Consider the following 12,494-nt stretch of genomic DNA (forward strand, 5'->3'; position numbering starts at 1 on the left):
TAGCGTCTTTATTCAGCTTTCAGGAGTTCCCGGAAGTGGACTTCCATGCGCTGGCTTCTTGCCTAGATGTTCTGTAGGTTTCACTAAATGTATGACCTGGAACAGCATATGGGCACGTTGTCATAGAGACGCAGCCTGGGCCCTGACTGAAGGCGGCCCCGGCACCACTCCTGTCCGATGGCTGTCACCGGTGACAACCTCACTCTGAGATGAGAATACCATGGGGCTCGCTTTCATGGCCTGCTGATGGGAGTGCAGCTTCATGTACTTACCCCAAAATTCTGTAACAAGAACTATATGTATTCTGTGGTTTAAGAAGTAAAAGTTAAAATGGAAGAAATTTAACTGACATTTTCCTGCCGGTTAAAAAAAGACTGCTGGGGTTCATTTTTGTGGCACAACACCCTGGCCCTGGCCCCGCTGTTCTGTAAGACAGGAGTGGCCTTTAACACTCTGACTACGTGATTCTACCAGCTTGTTTGGTTTTTGTTGTATTAGGGGAGGGGTTGTGTGTTTTTAATTATTGTTTTTTCTTTGTTTTTTAATTGAATGTATTGGGGTGACATAGGTTAATAGAATTATATAGGTTTCAGTTGTACAGTTCTATAATACACCATCTGCATATTGTGTTATGTGTTCTCCATCCCACGTCAAGTCTGCTTCCATCACCATCCCCCCCCCCACCCTTTGCTCTCTTCTACCACCCCTTACCCCCCTGTTCCTCTGGTAACCACCACATTATCGGCTGTCTATGAGGTTTTGTCTGCTTGTTTTGGTTAATCCCTTCACCTTTTTCACCCAGCCCCCCAACCCCTCTCCCCTCTGGCACCCGTCAGTCTGTTCTCTGTATCTGTGAGTCTGTTTCTATTTTGTTCGTTCGTTTATTGTGTTTGTTAGATTCCACATATAAGTGAAATCATATGGTAGAGGTTGCTTCTGTTTTTGTTTGCACAGGTGGGAAAGGACAGAATTATATACTTTGTTTCTTTAACTAGTACTATTTTGGGTATCTAAAAGGTAAAAGACAATCCAGTTAATACTGTTTTTACATGCAATAGTCAATATTGCTCACTAACTAAATTCCTTCATAAAACGGGAAAATAAGTTTCTTCATAAGACATAACTCTTATAAGGAAAATTTGCCAAAGACTTTGTAGTTATTTCATATTTATTTCACATGATAGATCTGATTTCTTACATACCATCAATGCAGGCAAATATTGATTTTTTTCTTATAATGGTCATCTCTCTGCTTGTGGAGTAGCAAAATCACAGAGTATGATTAATAAGTGGATAGATTTTTATTAAGTGCAGCTAATACTTGAGGATACGTTTTTTTTCTTCACATTTCACCTCATTTTCTTAATTCATACAGAAAAATGCTATTGTGAAAGCTATGGTTTATTTCATTTTCCAAGTATTCATCATTCATATATAAAAACAATTGATTTTTATATATTGACCTTTTATCCTATAAGATTCACTAGTTCTAGGAGCCTTTTTGTACATTTGTCAGGATTTTTTCTATGCACATAATAATGTCTGCAAATTCCATCAGTTGTACCCTATTGAAAAGCCTTTCTTTTTGTCATAAAATTGTTTTACTGCCTTAAGTATGGATCTGTTGCTATACTCCATTCTGCTCCATTGTTCTACTTGTCTATCTCTTGTACCATAGTCTCTTGGTGACTTAAATAAAAAGCCTGATGGGCCTGGCCAGTGTGACAAAGTGCTGCAGGTTCGATTCCCGTCAGGGCATGTACAGGAGGCAACTGGTCAATGTTTTTCTCTCACATCAGTGTTTGTTTCTCTCTCTCTCTCTCTCTCTCTCTCTCTCTCTCTCTCTCCCCCCCACCCCCCGTTCTTCTCTCTCTAGAATCAGTAAAAAACATATCCTTAGGTGAGGATTAAAACACACACATACACACACACACACACAAACAAAAAAACCCAGCCTGCTGGTATTATAGAAAGTCTGTAGATCAATTTAGGGAGAATTGGCATCCTAACAATATTGAGTCCTGCAGTCTGTGAACATGGCACTTTTCTTGCTTTATTTCATGGGCTAGCACTTCCAGTAGAGCATTGAAGTCATGAGAGCAGGCCTCACTGCCTGTTTCTCATCTTAGAGGGAAAGCATTCTGTATTTCACTGTGAAGTATGATGTTGGCTATAGTTTTTTCATAGATGGCTGTTACCGTGTTGAGGATATTACTTTTCCAGGTTTAAGGACAGTTTTTATCATGAATGGATGTTGAATTGTGTCACATGCTTCCTCTGTATCTCCTGAAATTATATTCTTTTTCTCTATTCTCTTAGATACTGTTTCTTCAAATATTTTCCTGTCCCCTCCTTCCTTTGGGGATTACAGTTAGTCAGCTGAGACTGTTGTGTAGGGGTTTTTCAAGTGTGTTGTTTTTTCTTTTTAAGTTAGAGATGCTAAGGATCTTCTGTTGTCTCAGAAAGAAGGAATGAGTGTATATGTCCCTGTGTGCTTTAAAGTTAAAGCGTATCAGAAATTTTCAAATTAACCCTTTGAGTGCCAACCAATATCCTAGGAACTATGCTAAAATTGCCAAGGCATTTTTGCTGATTTTACAGCAGTTTAGGAAAAAAATTATGAATCGCAAGTAAATGAAGTTACATATTCAAAAACTTAAGGAAACCTTTACTACAAAATCTGAGCAAACTTCATAAAATCGTAGTACCTGTAAAAAATTAGGCAGATAAATGCCAGTGGTCAATTTTAGAACTGCAGACATTCGGCATCATAAGTTCTCTGCACTTAGGTGCCATCTGTCAATAAAGAGTGAACTGCTAGCATCTCATAAAAAAAAAAAAAAAAAAAAAAAAAGAACTGCTAGCATCTCATAGTGACACTGCAGGCACGCGATAGCGCAGTAGCGCTCCCGGCACTTCCGGCAAAAGACAGGAGGAGCGCGATTGTGCGCCCCAGCACTGTAGGGGTTAATGGAAATATATTAGGCTTGTTTATTATGTTTTAAATTGACAGAACATTTATCTTCAGAGAAATGTAGAGCATTTTCTTTCTCATTTGTATTTCCAGCATTGGATATTTTGTTTGCCTCTGCTGAATTATAGGAGTCAGCAGTAGTGATGAAATGTTTCTTACATTAACTTTTGTAAGTAAGAATTTTTTCTTATTTTCAGGTACAGATTTATGAATTAGAGGAACATAAGATTGAAACATGGAGGGGTAAGTACTGTGGGGTATTTAAAATATTTTACTATCAGAAAAAAAATGTTCTACTTCGTATATGTTTTAATTTCATAGATCCTTCTCTCTCTGCTTAATAATAAAATAAATTGCATTAATTAAAACATTTGTTTATATCTTAATTTTGATAGTATGCCATCCTACTGTGTATATTACCCATTCTGTTTAATAGGAATGTATAGAGAACCTGTAGCAGGTCTTTATACTAAACCCAGGAATGTGAAGATGAGTGAGCTAACCAGCACCCACATCTCTGCCCCCAATGGGGCCACCATTTCAGTACGAAGTATTACCCCCCAAAAAATTGGCTTTGTATGGAAAATGCACCAAAGGAACGCCTAAGATTAACAAGAGCAAGGATCTGTTCTTAAAGTTAATAATTATTTCTTTACCAATTATGGAGAAACATAGAACAAGTGAACCTTGAACTAGATGATTGGGATCAGATAACATGAGAATAATGTCACAATTGCTTCGTTTTGTTTGTAACATTGAAATTCACCCTTTATAATCACAGTACCCTTTCTGAAATGGAGCCGTTTCAAGTTGCACAGTTGTGAAACTGTTCTGTGTCAATGGATTGGAGGGGGTGGGTGGGGGGCAAGGACGGTCAGCGGGAATACCATAGATACAGGACTGGTGGGAATCACTGAGGGAGCCTTGGAGGGGGGGGGAACTAGAGAGAAATGGAGGGACCAGTTGAAAGAAAATTTTGAATTTAAAATTGAAATTTCGCTTGGTACTTCCCATAATCCGCTTGGTATGATAAGCAACCTTTGTGCCTAGCTGTGAAATGTGGACATTCGTTAGAATTCTCTAAAGGGCTAGGGCAGTGGTCGGCAAACTGCGGCTCAGCAAACAGCGGCTCGCGAGCCACATGCGGCTCTTTGGCCCCTTGAGTGTGGCTCTTCCACAAAATACCGGCTCTTCCACAAAATACCGACTTCTGCGCACGGGCCACAAAGTTTCAATCGCACTGTACGTGTGCACCCGCACGTGGTATTTTGTGGAAGAGCCACGCTCAAGGGGCCAAAGAGCCGCATGTGGCTCGCGAGCCCCGGTTTGCCGACCACGGGGTTAGGGGACTGTTAATTCCATGTGATTTAGAAGTTTCATTGCATGGTAGATTTGATTTATGGTGGCGTTATCAATTCAGAGTAAACAAAGCGGGCATGGGATCCATATCTTAGCACTGCCTATGATGATGTGAAAATGCATCTAACTTAACACCAAGACAGCCACTTCTTGTCAAATTCTACTGTATAAGTCATCTTAGACCAGGTTTAAGTATATATACATTTTAACATTACATGGTTATTCAGCAGTAATAACAATGGCAACACATCCTTGCATGCCTTCTGTATAGAAACCTCATTAAGTTCATTAGTTCATCTTTACAAAGAGGATTTCTACACTAGAGCGCTTCCCCGGGATGCAGTGAATTTTGAGCATTAGCTTGGTAAAATCAAACTTAATAACATTTCGGGAACAAAGTCTGTTTAGCTTTTATTTTTTAATTTATGAAAATTAGTTCTGAGGGGCTCCGTTCGTGTTTCCGCTCCTGAGGGGGCAGTGCCCGGCAGCAGCCAGTGCCCCCTGCTGGCATCGCTTTTGTCCGATTTCTTGACTTCTCATCTTTACAGCATCTCTTGTAATACCATTTTTAAATATTTAATTTGTCCACAGAGGCAACATCCAGTTTGAGAGTGACTTAAAATAGCCATAACTATAATTACCATGATAGTTTTCAGCCAGTGAAATTTGATTTGGGTCTTTAATTATTACCTATAAATTGAAGGGTATTTTAATTTATGTAATAATTGCAAACAGCAAATATGTTACTAATTACATCTTTTCTTTCTGTAAATACAGAGCTTTATTTACAAGAAACATTTAAGCCTTTAGTGAACATATCTCCAGATGCAAGGTAAACGTGGGCCGTTGTTCTCCTTTGAAAACATTCACTCAGATCCATCTGTTTTGTTAGTATGATTGATTGGTTAATAGGTTTTTCTTATCTAGATAAGGGCCAGCCTCCTTAATTCCAAATATTAAATTCAGTAAGTCTAGAGATAATAAAAATCACAGCTACTATTGATGGAAGGGATTGATCATGGACTAGGGAGCTGGTCATACTAAGCAGTGTTAAAATCCAGGTCGCCTGTAGCAGAAGTCCTGTAGGGAGCTCGTTAGGACTGCAGGTTCCTGGCTCTGCCCCACCTGTGAAACGGTCCCTGGGAGTTGCCGGGAATGTGAGCTTGCTGACGTGCTGTGGAGCTGAAAAGTCAGTCTCTCTCAGCCATCGGTCCCGAGGGGGCCCGGAAGGAGGGCTGCCCTCTCCAGTCTTCCCGCCCAGACATTTTTTTACCAAGCCTCTGCGATGGCTCTCGTCCATTTCCACGCTTATATGGAAGCATTCTTAACTCTAGAACCCCAGCGAGAAAAAGTGGAATGTTGATTTTTAGTATTTTTATTTCCAAATCCCAACAGACACACCTACCATGCCACCTGGTTGTCAGTCACAGGAGAGGCCAGAGCTGCCCAGAAGTGGCTGGCCCAGCAGGAAGCTGCCAGCGGCTGGTCCAGGCCCCCCCCCCACCCCCCAGCTGCCTCTGCGGCTGCTGGTGTCGCCCGTTAGCTTTCTGGGGGTTGGCGTCTGTCATTTCTCAAATAAAAGCAGTAAATGTGCTTCTAGAAAACCGCCAGAGATTTGTAGCTCACACTTGTGTTTGAGATTTATTAGCACAGATTGGGGGGGGGGGGGGGGGGATCAGAATATTTACCGAGATCTCCAGTTTAAAACTTTCCCAAACCACTGTTTCAAGTCATTAAACCTCTTGTGATTGTAATATAAAAACACTGGAAATGCTTGGAAAGCAGGGGTGGTCCAGAGCTTTCTAATCTGTCCTGAAAGCCTCCTAACAACTTTAATGGCTTTTCCCACAGCCTCTTCGATGCTGTAAACTCGTTGATCAAAAATAAAATCCACAGATTGCCAGTTATTGACCCTATCAGTGGGAATGCACTTTATATACTTACCCACAAAAGAATCCTCAAGTTCCTCCAGCTTTTTGTAAGTAGTTTTTAGTGTTTCTAAAGACATAGCTGCATCTACTTTATAACTAATTTACTTCAAGTAAATTGGGTCCTGTTGCCCTCCGTAGCAGAAATCGTTAGTTGTGAGGTCTCCATTTCTAAACTTCAGTTTCTCAACTTACTGCTATTTGAATTGTACATTCTCAAACGTTGATTCCAATTAAAAAGTATCCAAATAATAAAAACACTCGGAATTCTCTATTTAAATTAGAATATTTTATCACCTAAAATATTCTAATTTGCAAGTCAATCTAATTAAGGAATTGCTACACAAGATAAATTGAGCCGATATTTATAGCAAATTGCCTTACTCTGCTTTATTGGGATCATGGTTTTGGAAACATATATTCAAAAAGAACTGTCCCCAGAATTAGCTTATTAACGGCAGCCGTGAGAGGAAAACCCAAAGCACATAAAATGTTGGCCAGAAAATCATACCATGTTGGCCCAAATTAGGGCTGTGTCATCTGAAGTTTTCTCCACTGCATTCGGGTGAAATGGTTTCTTCATCAGACAAAACTTAGACCCTCTTCGGTCGGCAGATTTCAGAGAGGCTCAGAGGGACCGAGTGTTCACAGAGGGCTTTAAATTTGTCCTTTTAACGATAGGCATGGAATTTGATTTTTTCCTGTTAGGACATGCACTGAGTGTGATGTACAGGCAATTGGTCAGCCAGAACCAGTAGGCGGCTTCATTCATGGTTCAGGAGAGATCGCTTGAAGAGTCTTTGTTTTTAAAGAAGTTACTAGACATCAACAGTGTGCCCCCGATTAGCTCTCCCATTCCTTACCCAGCTTCAGTAAGGCAGTGGACGGGGCTCTGGAGGGGGAGCACCGCCCACCTCTGCTGGACAGAGCACCGAGGGTGCAGTCACTGGGAGAAACTCCTGTCCATCAAACCAGTCCCGTATTTTAATAGTTTACGTGGAAAAGTAACACTCTTCATGTTTAAAGTAACGCTAAGGAAGAAGGTAGGAAGGAGAAGAGTCCTTTACAAGAAGGCATGAGGTTTGGTAGAAAGATGCTCCAGGGAGGAAGAATTGGAGACATGTAGGTGCTACGTTGGTCAGACCTGACCTCAGATGAGCTGGGAACAAAGTCACCTTCCCAATGAGCGTTCACAGGACGGGGTGGGGCGGGCACGAAAGGCCCACGGGCCCGACCCAGCCCAATTGGCCCCTTCGAGACAGCATTTTAAAGCAGTTCTAATCCCAAGAGCTAAATACTGTTAAGCATTTACAATAAGGTAGGCACTGTCCTACGCAGGTCACATGATGAATCTAATCTCACCACCACCCTCTCAGGTAGGTATTTTATTAATCCCACTGATAAGTGATGAAACCCAGCGAGGTTGAGTGACTGCCACCGTCACTGCTGGCAGGCCGACCAGCAGCCTTTCTCAGCCGCTGCTTCCCCTGACCCCGACCCCACCCCCGAGTCCAGTGACTCCGAGGCCAAGTGGTCGGTTCCGGCACCTTCCCACGGCTCTGCTGCCTTGGGAAAGGAGCAGCAGTTTGAGACGGGCCTCTGGTGTTTTCTCCTCTAACAATACTAGAGGAGGTTGCCTCTGCTGGTACTGCCTTGTATTTGGGCCAATATGGTAATTAGAGCCGTGCTAGGAGAATAGCTGAATAGCTAGAGGTTTTCTGATCAAAATACAGAACTTTAAAGAAGTTTCAAAACCTGACTTTCACTGAACTGTGAGCTCACTTTTGAGAAAAGGGAGTGTTCCCCTTGGGGACATCTGACCGTCAGCCGAAGCGCACAGTATGGAACGGGTTATCCTGCATCACCGCGGGCTAGATGACCTAATAGGGCTTTCTTTTTCTCTCTAAATTTCTAGGAGTCTCATGATTTGAATATTGATGAACTCTTTGACTTGAACATTTTGTTTCTTCTAATTGTTCATCTTTCCCGATAATTATAAGGTACTCCAGGAGGATGGAATCAGCTACACCCTGTATAAAAGGTGGACTTTTGAAACCATAGACCCTATTTTGTTTTAATCACGCGTGACCCTAGACTTCTCTCTTCTGACTTCTCCCTCCTCCTCTAAAACAGCCGTGAAAAAGAGAAAAGTTCACTGTTTTTAAATTCTGTTCAGTTGGCTTGTCCTTTACTCCTAGTTGACAGAAACTGGAGTTCTCCAAAGGGGAGTTGGGTGTGAGTGGAGGCGGATGGTGTGAGGACGAGCTTACAGCCCGGACAGCCACCGTCAGACACTGGGTTTGGACATGTGTGGGTTCTAATAAGTGTCACTAGTGAGGGCCCCGGAGCAGGGGTTTCCCACAAATACTTACAAATAAGGATTCTTGGCGGCTTCTGGGCCTTAACTTCCAAAGAGACCTGTTGTTATCTTTTATCCTCTTTTCAGTGGGCAGAGAGAAGGGGGAAATGTTCCACTGTTAGTACTTTGCGATATTTCACTAAGTAGTTAGAGATACTGGACTTAAACTGGTTTGAACAGGAGACAGTTCTTAGAGTCACATTTTCGTATTGACTGAGATTGTTAGAAAACACTGGCTTGACTCTGTGGCGCTAGTTTTTCATTCGTGTGGGTACGTGAGCGTGAAGGCCTGTTTGGGTCTAGAGCGTTTGCACTTGTCCTCCCGTTCAGATGTCCGATATGCCAAAGCCCGCCTTCATGAAGCAGAACCTGGACGCGCTGGGAATCGGGACCTACCACAACATCGCCTTCATCCACCCCGACACGCCCATCATTAAAGCCCTGAACGTCTTCGTGGAGAGACGAGTGTCCGCCTTACCTGTTGTGGACGAGTCAGGTCTGTTTGGCCATAAACAGAAAAACTGTTTATCTCAGTGAAGTTACTGTCAGATGGCCTCGCCCCTGAGAGAAGTGGGGGAAATGAACATTTAGACGTGGTGAATAAATTCAGCACTGAGGAGCACTCAGGGTCGTAAGAACTTTAAACTGGCATATTCTCACACTTTCCATTAATACAGGATTTCACATTCATTTAAAAATAGACACGCTCGTTCTATTTAGCAATATGTAATTCTTAACCATGGCCCAGTTAAGATTGATTTTAAATGTTATTTTTTTGTTCCTAAGATACTTCTCTAACATATATTTTCATTTTTAGGGAAAGTCGTAGATATTTATTCCAAATTTGATGTAATTGTAAGTATTTTTAATTTTGTTAAACCTGTCATCTAAAATGCATTTAAAACATACTAATTCGTTTTTGTGGTTTTCTATCATGTAATGACTTCTAGCTTTTTGGAGTGTAAAGATCTTATCAGAGAATTCCATAGAGGCCCTGTAGTAATTGTACTTTTAATAGTCATTGGTTTAGCAATGAATAATATGCTAGCAGTATTTTATAAATCTCCGTCTTTTCAGTACATGTATAGTCTATCCATCACCGCAGCGTGCGTATATATTTTAAACGGTCTTTGTTCTATGTGGAGATGTTGTTTATTCCACCAACGGGCACGTGTTTAGTGCGTCTGAACTGAGTGCGCGTGAACTTGTAGTCACGTGCGTCCTGTTGTTTGATGATTGGGGACAACTGTCCTAAAGAAGACAGCAAATGTACCAGATAGTTACGTAAATCCCACGTGCGTCCTGGCTTAAATCTAGGTTGAGTTCAGCGCTCCACCTTCCCCCGTGATGCTTTTCTTCTCGTTCACTCGGAATGGACTTCCTTCGAGCCTTCCATTCCTTCTAAGAATGGGAACTGAAACTTGGCAGTGCCACGTGTGCGCATCCTGGGGGCCGTCACATTGACCCCAGCCTTGAACACTCCTTTGCAGCTGCCCCAGCGCCTCTCTTTCATCCTGTTCTGTTTAACATAAGAGACGCCAGAAAATCCGGCCATTGGAACGTGGCTGCGTGGGGTCTGCTAAGGTTAATGAGAACCGGAGGGGCTTCTAAGGAGGGTCCATCGACACTTCCTCACCCGACGCTAGTCCGACTCTCAGAAGACGACTTATTCAGGAGGGGGCCTTGGTGGGGAGGGGATACCTTTAGAGCAGTGGTTCTCAACCTCGGCTGCACATGAGAGTCACCTGGGGATCTTTTTAAAATCCTGATTCCTGGGCCTCATCCTCCAGAAATTCTGTTTCTTTGTTACTAATGTTGCGGCCTCACCCCATAACAAAGAAACAGAATTTCCGGAGGATGAGGCCCAGAAATCAGGATTTTAAAAAGATTCCCAGGTGATTCTAATGTGCAGCCAAGGCTGAGAACCACTGCTTTAGAAGGACATGCAGTCAAATTAACAAAGTCACTCCACCATTAAGGTCCGCCTTGTAAGCTTTAGTTATCACTGCGATGACACATTACAAGCTGGTGTGCTGGTACTGAATATGCATGGATGTGTTTAAAATCAGGTGGCTTTAAACTTACGAATCGCGGTCACTCGTGTGAACTTAAATGAAAGCATGTAATGCATTCTGATTCTTTATTACAGAACCTTGCTGCTGAAAAAACATACAATAACCTAGATATCACCGTGACCCAGGCACTTCAGCACCGTTCCCAGTACTTTGAGGGCGTGGTCAAGTGCAGTAAGCTGGAAATATTGGAGACCATTGTGGATAGAATAGTAAGAGCGGAGGTGAGATGGCTGTTCCCCATTCCTTTCCCCCACCCCACCCCCCAAGTCATACGAGCTCTAACCAGTGAATGGCGCCTCCAGAATTGTGAATCTCAGGACCGGCCCATAGGGCCACCTTCAAGTTCGGTTGGAGGACAGTTTCCCTGTTCCAGAACCTAGCATGTTACCTAGCACATAGTAGGTCACCTGTAAATATTCATTGAATACAGTTTATAAGGCCTGATATCAAGTAAACTGGCAAGGTACTGCCATGGTTTAAAAAATACATACTGGAGGAAACAGGTTTCAAGAGCTTCAAGTTCCATAGGGTATTTACAAATCAAAAGTTAAGGTGCAATTATATGATTTTAACAAAGTAAATAATAAAATGTATTCTGATTTTTTCAAGATAAAGTAATTCCCCCCCCCCCCCCCGCCAGTACCTCCCTCCCGATTTAGGTACATAGCAAATGTCTAGTAACCCTGTCTCCTGACCCTCAGCACTCATGCCCCGTTATACTTACTGCCTGTAGGGTTTTCAAGTATAAGGGGACATGAGTGCCGAGGGTCAGGAGACGAGTTACTAGACGTTTATCTAACTCAGTATGCCCATTCCTAAAATCATTCCTCTCCTTCCTTGTTAGACAGGGAGAGGGATGTTCTGTTCGTCACTCTAGGGCTGAAGGATGCAGCTATGTTCCTTTTAGAACAACCCCTAATTAAGCAAAATCAATTCATGACGATAAGTCTGCTTTGATGATTATCATAAATGCAAGAGCTCAGTCCAAGAATAAAAGTACCTGATTATTTTATAGGCTCATAACAGGCGACTAGCTTGCTTTCTGAGAGCTTGGTGTGAAACAGAGCGCAGTGCTCCATCCTGGGAGCCAGCCTGCGGAACCCACCCAGCCCTGCCCCCTGTCCGCCTCTGAGGTGACTCCCAGCTCCAACTGTCACGGCTGGCAGTGTGTCACTAGAATCCCAATATGAAGTCTTCCCTTTTTCTTTTCTTTTTTTAAATATATTCTTATTGATTTCAGAGATGAAGGGAGGAGAGATAGAAACATCAATGAGAGAGAATCATTGAATAGCTGCCTCCTGCATGCCCCCCACTGGGGATCGAGTCCCCAACCTGGGCATGTGCCCTAACCGGGAATTGAACTGTGACATCCTGGCTCATAGGTTGACGCTCAGCCACTGAGCCACACTGCCTGGGAGAGTCTTTCCTTTTTCTACCTGAATTTAATACCAGTCACCACTTGTTTTGCAGAGGGGTTTAATTGACTTAGGAATATGTCTTAACTTTTTTATTAATGTCCTTAGAATTGCATGTCTTTTGAAGATCATAATCAGAAATAGGTAAGGCACCCTTCCTATTTATAAGCACAATGGACATCCAAATGGTGGAATCCTTTAAATGATAAAAATTCATATTGAAGAATTTTGATGATATAGAAAAACATTAACAGAATATTGCTAAGAGAAAAAGCCCATTACAGTACTACGTAACAGCATGACTCTTTGTGTTAATACACATGCATATACATAGAAAAGCAGCCAGAAAGACTCCCACCACAGCGGTAACAGGGACTGCTTCCG

At 42.4% G+C, this 12,494-nt stretch overlaps 1 protein-coding gene across 11 annotated transcripts in view; it reads left to right on the top strand.

Moving 5' to 3' along the window:
• The window catches only part of PRKAG2 (protein kinase AMP-activated non-catalytic subunit gamma 2), a 226,692-nt gene that overhangs the window by 207,060 nt on the left and 7,138 nt on the right, over positions 1 to 12,494 (top strand). For 10 of the 11 annotated variants that reach the window (XM_059711423.1, XM_059711424.1, XM_059711426.1 and 7 more), the window contains 6 exons: positions 3,172 to 3,217; positions 5,111 to 5,165; positions 6,185 to 6,311; positions 8,951 to 9,116; positions 9,438 to 9,475; positions 10,770 to 10,916. In XM_059711423.1, the coding sequence (XP_059567406.1) occupies positions 3,172 to 3,217; positions 5,111 to 5,165; positions 6,185 to 6,311; positions 8,951 to 9,116; positions 9,438 to 9,475; positions 10,770 to 10,916 (579 nt within the window). The remainder of the gene's footprint in view (positions 1 to 3,171; positions 3,218 to 5,110; positions 5,166 to 6,184; positions 6,312 to 8,950; positions 9,117 to 9,437; positions 9,476 to 10,769; positions 10,917 to 12,494) is intronic. The other variant, XM_059711425.1, reaches the window with a different exon arrangement.

The sequence above is a fragment of the Myotis daubentonii genome, chromosome 10 (genome assembly GCF_963259705.1).
Source record: "Myotis daubentonii chromosome 10, mMyoDau2.1, whole genome shotgun sequence".
Lineage (NCBI taxonomy): Eukaryota > Metazoa > Chordata > Mammalia > Chiroptera > Vespertilionidae > Myotis > Myotis daubentonii.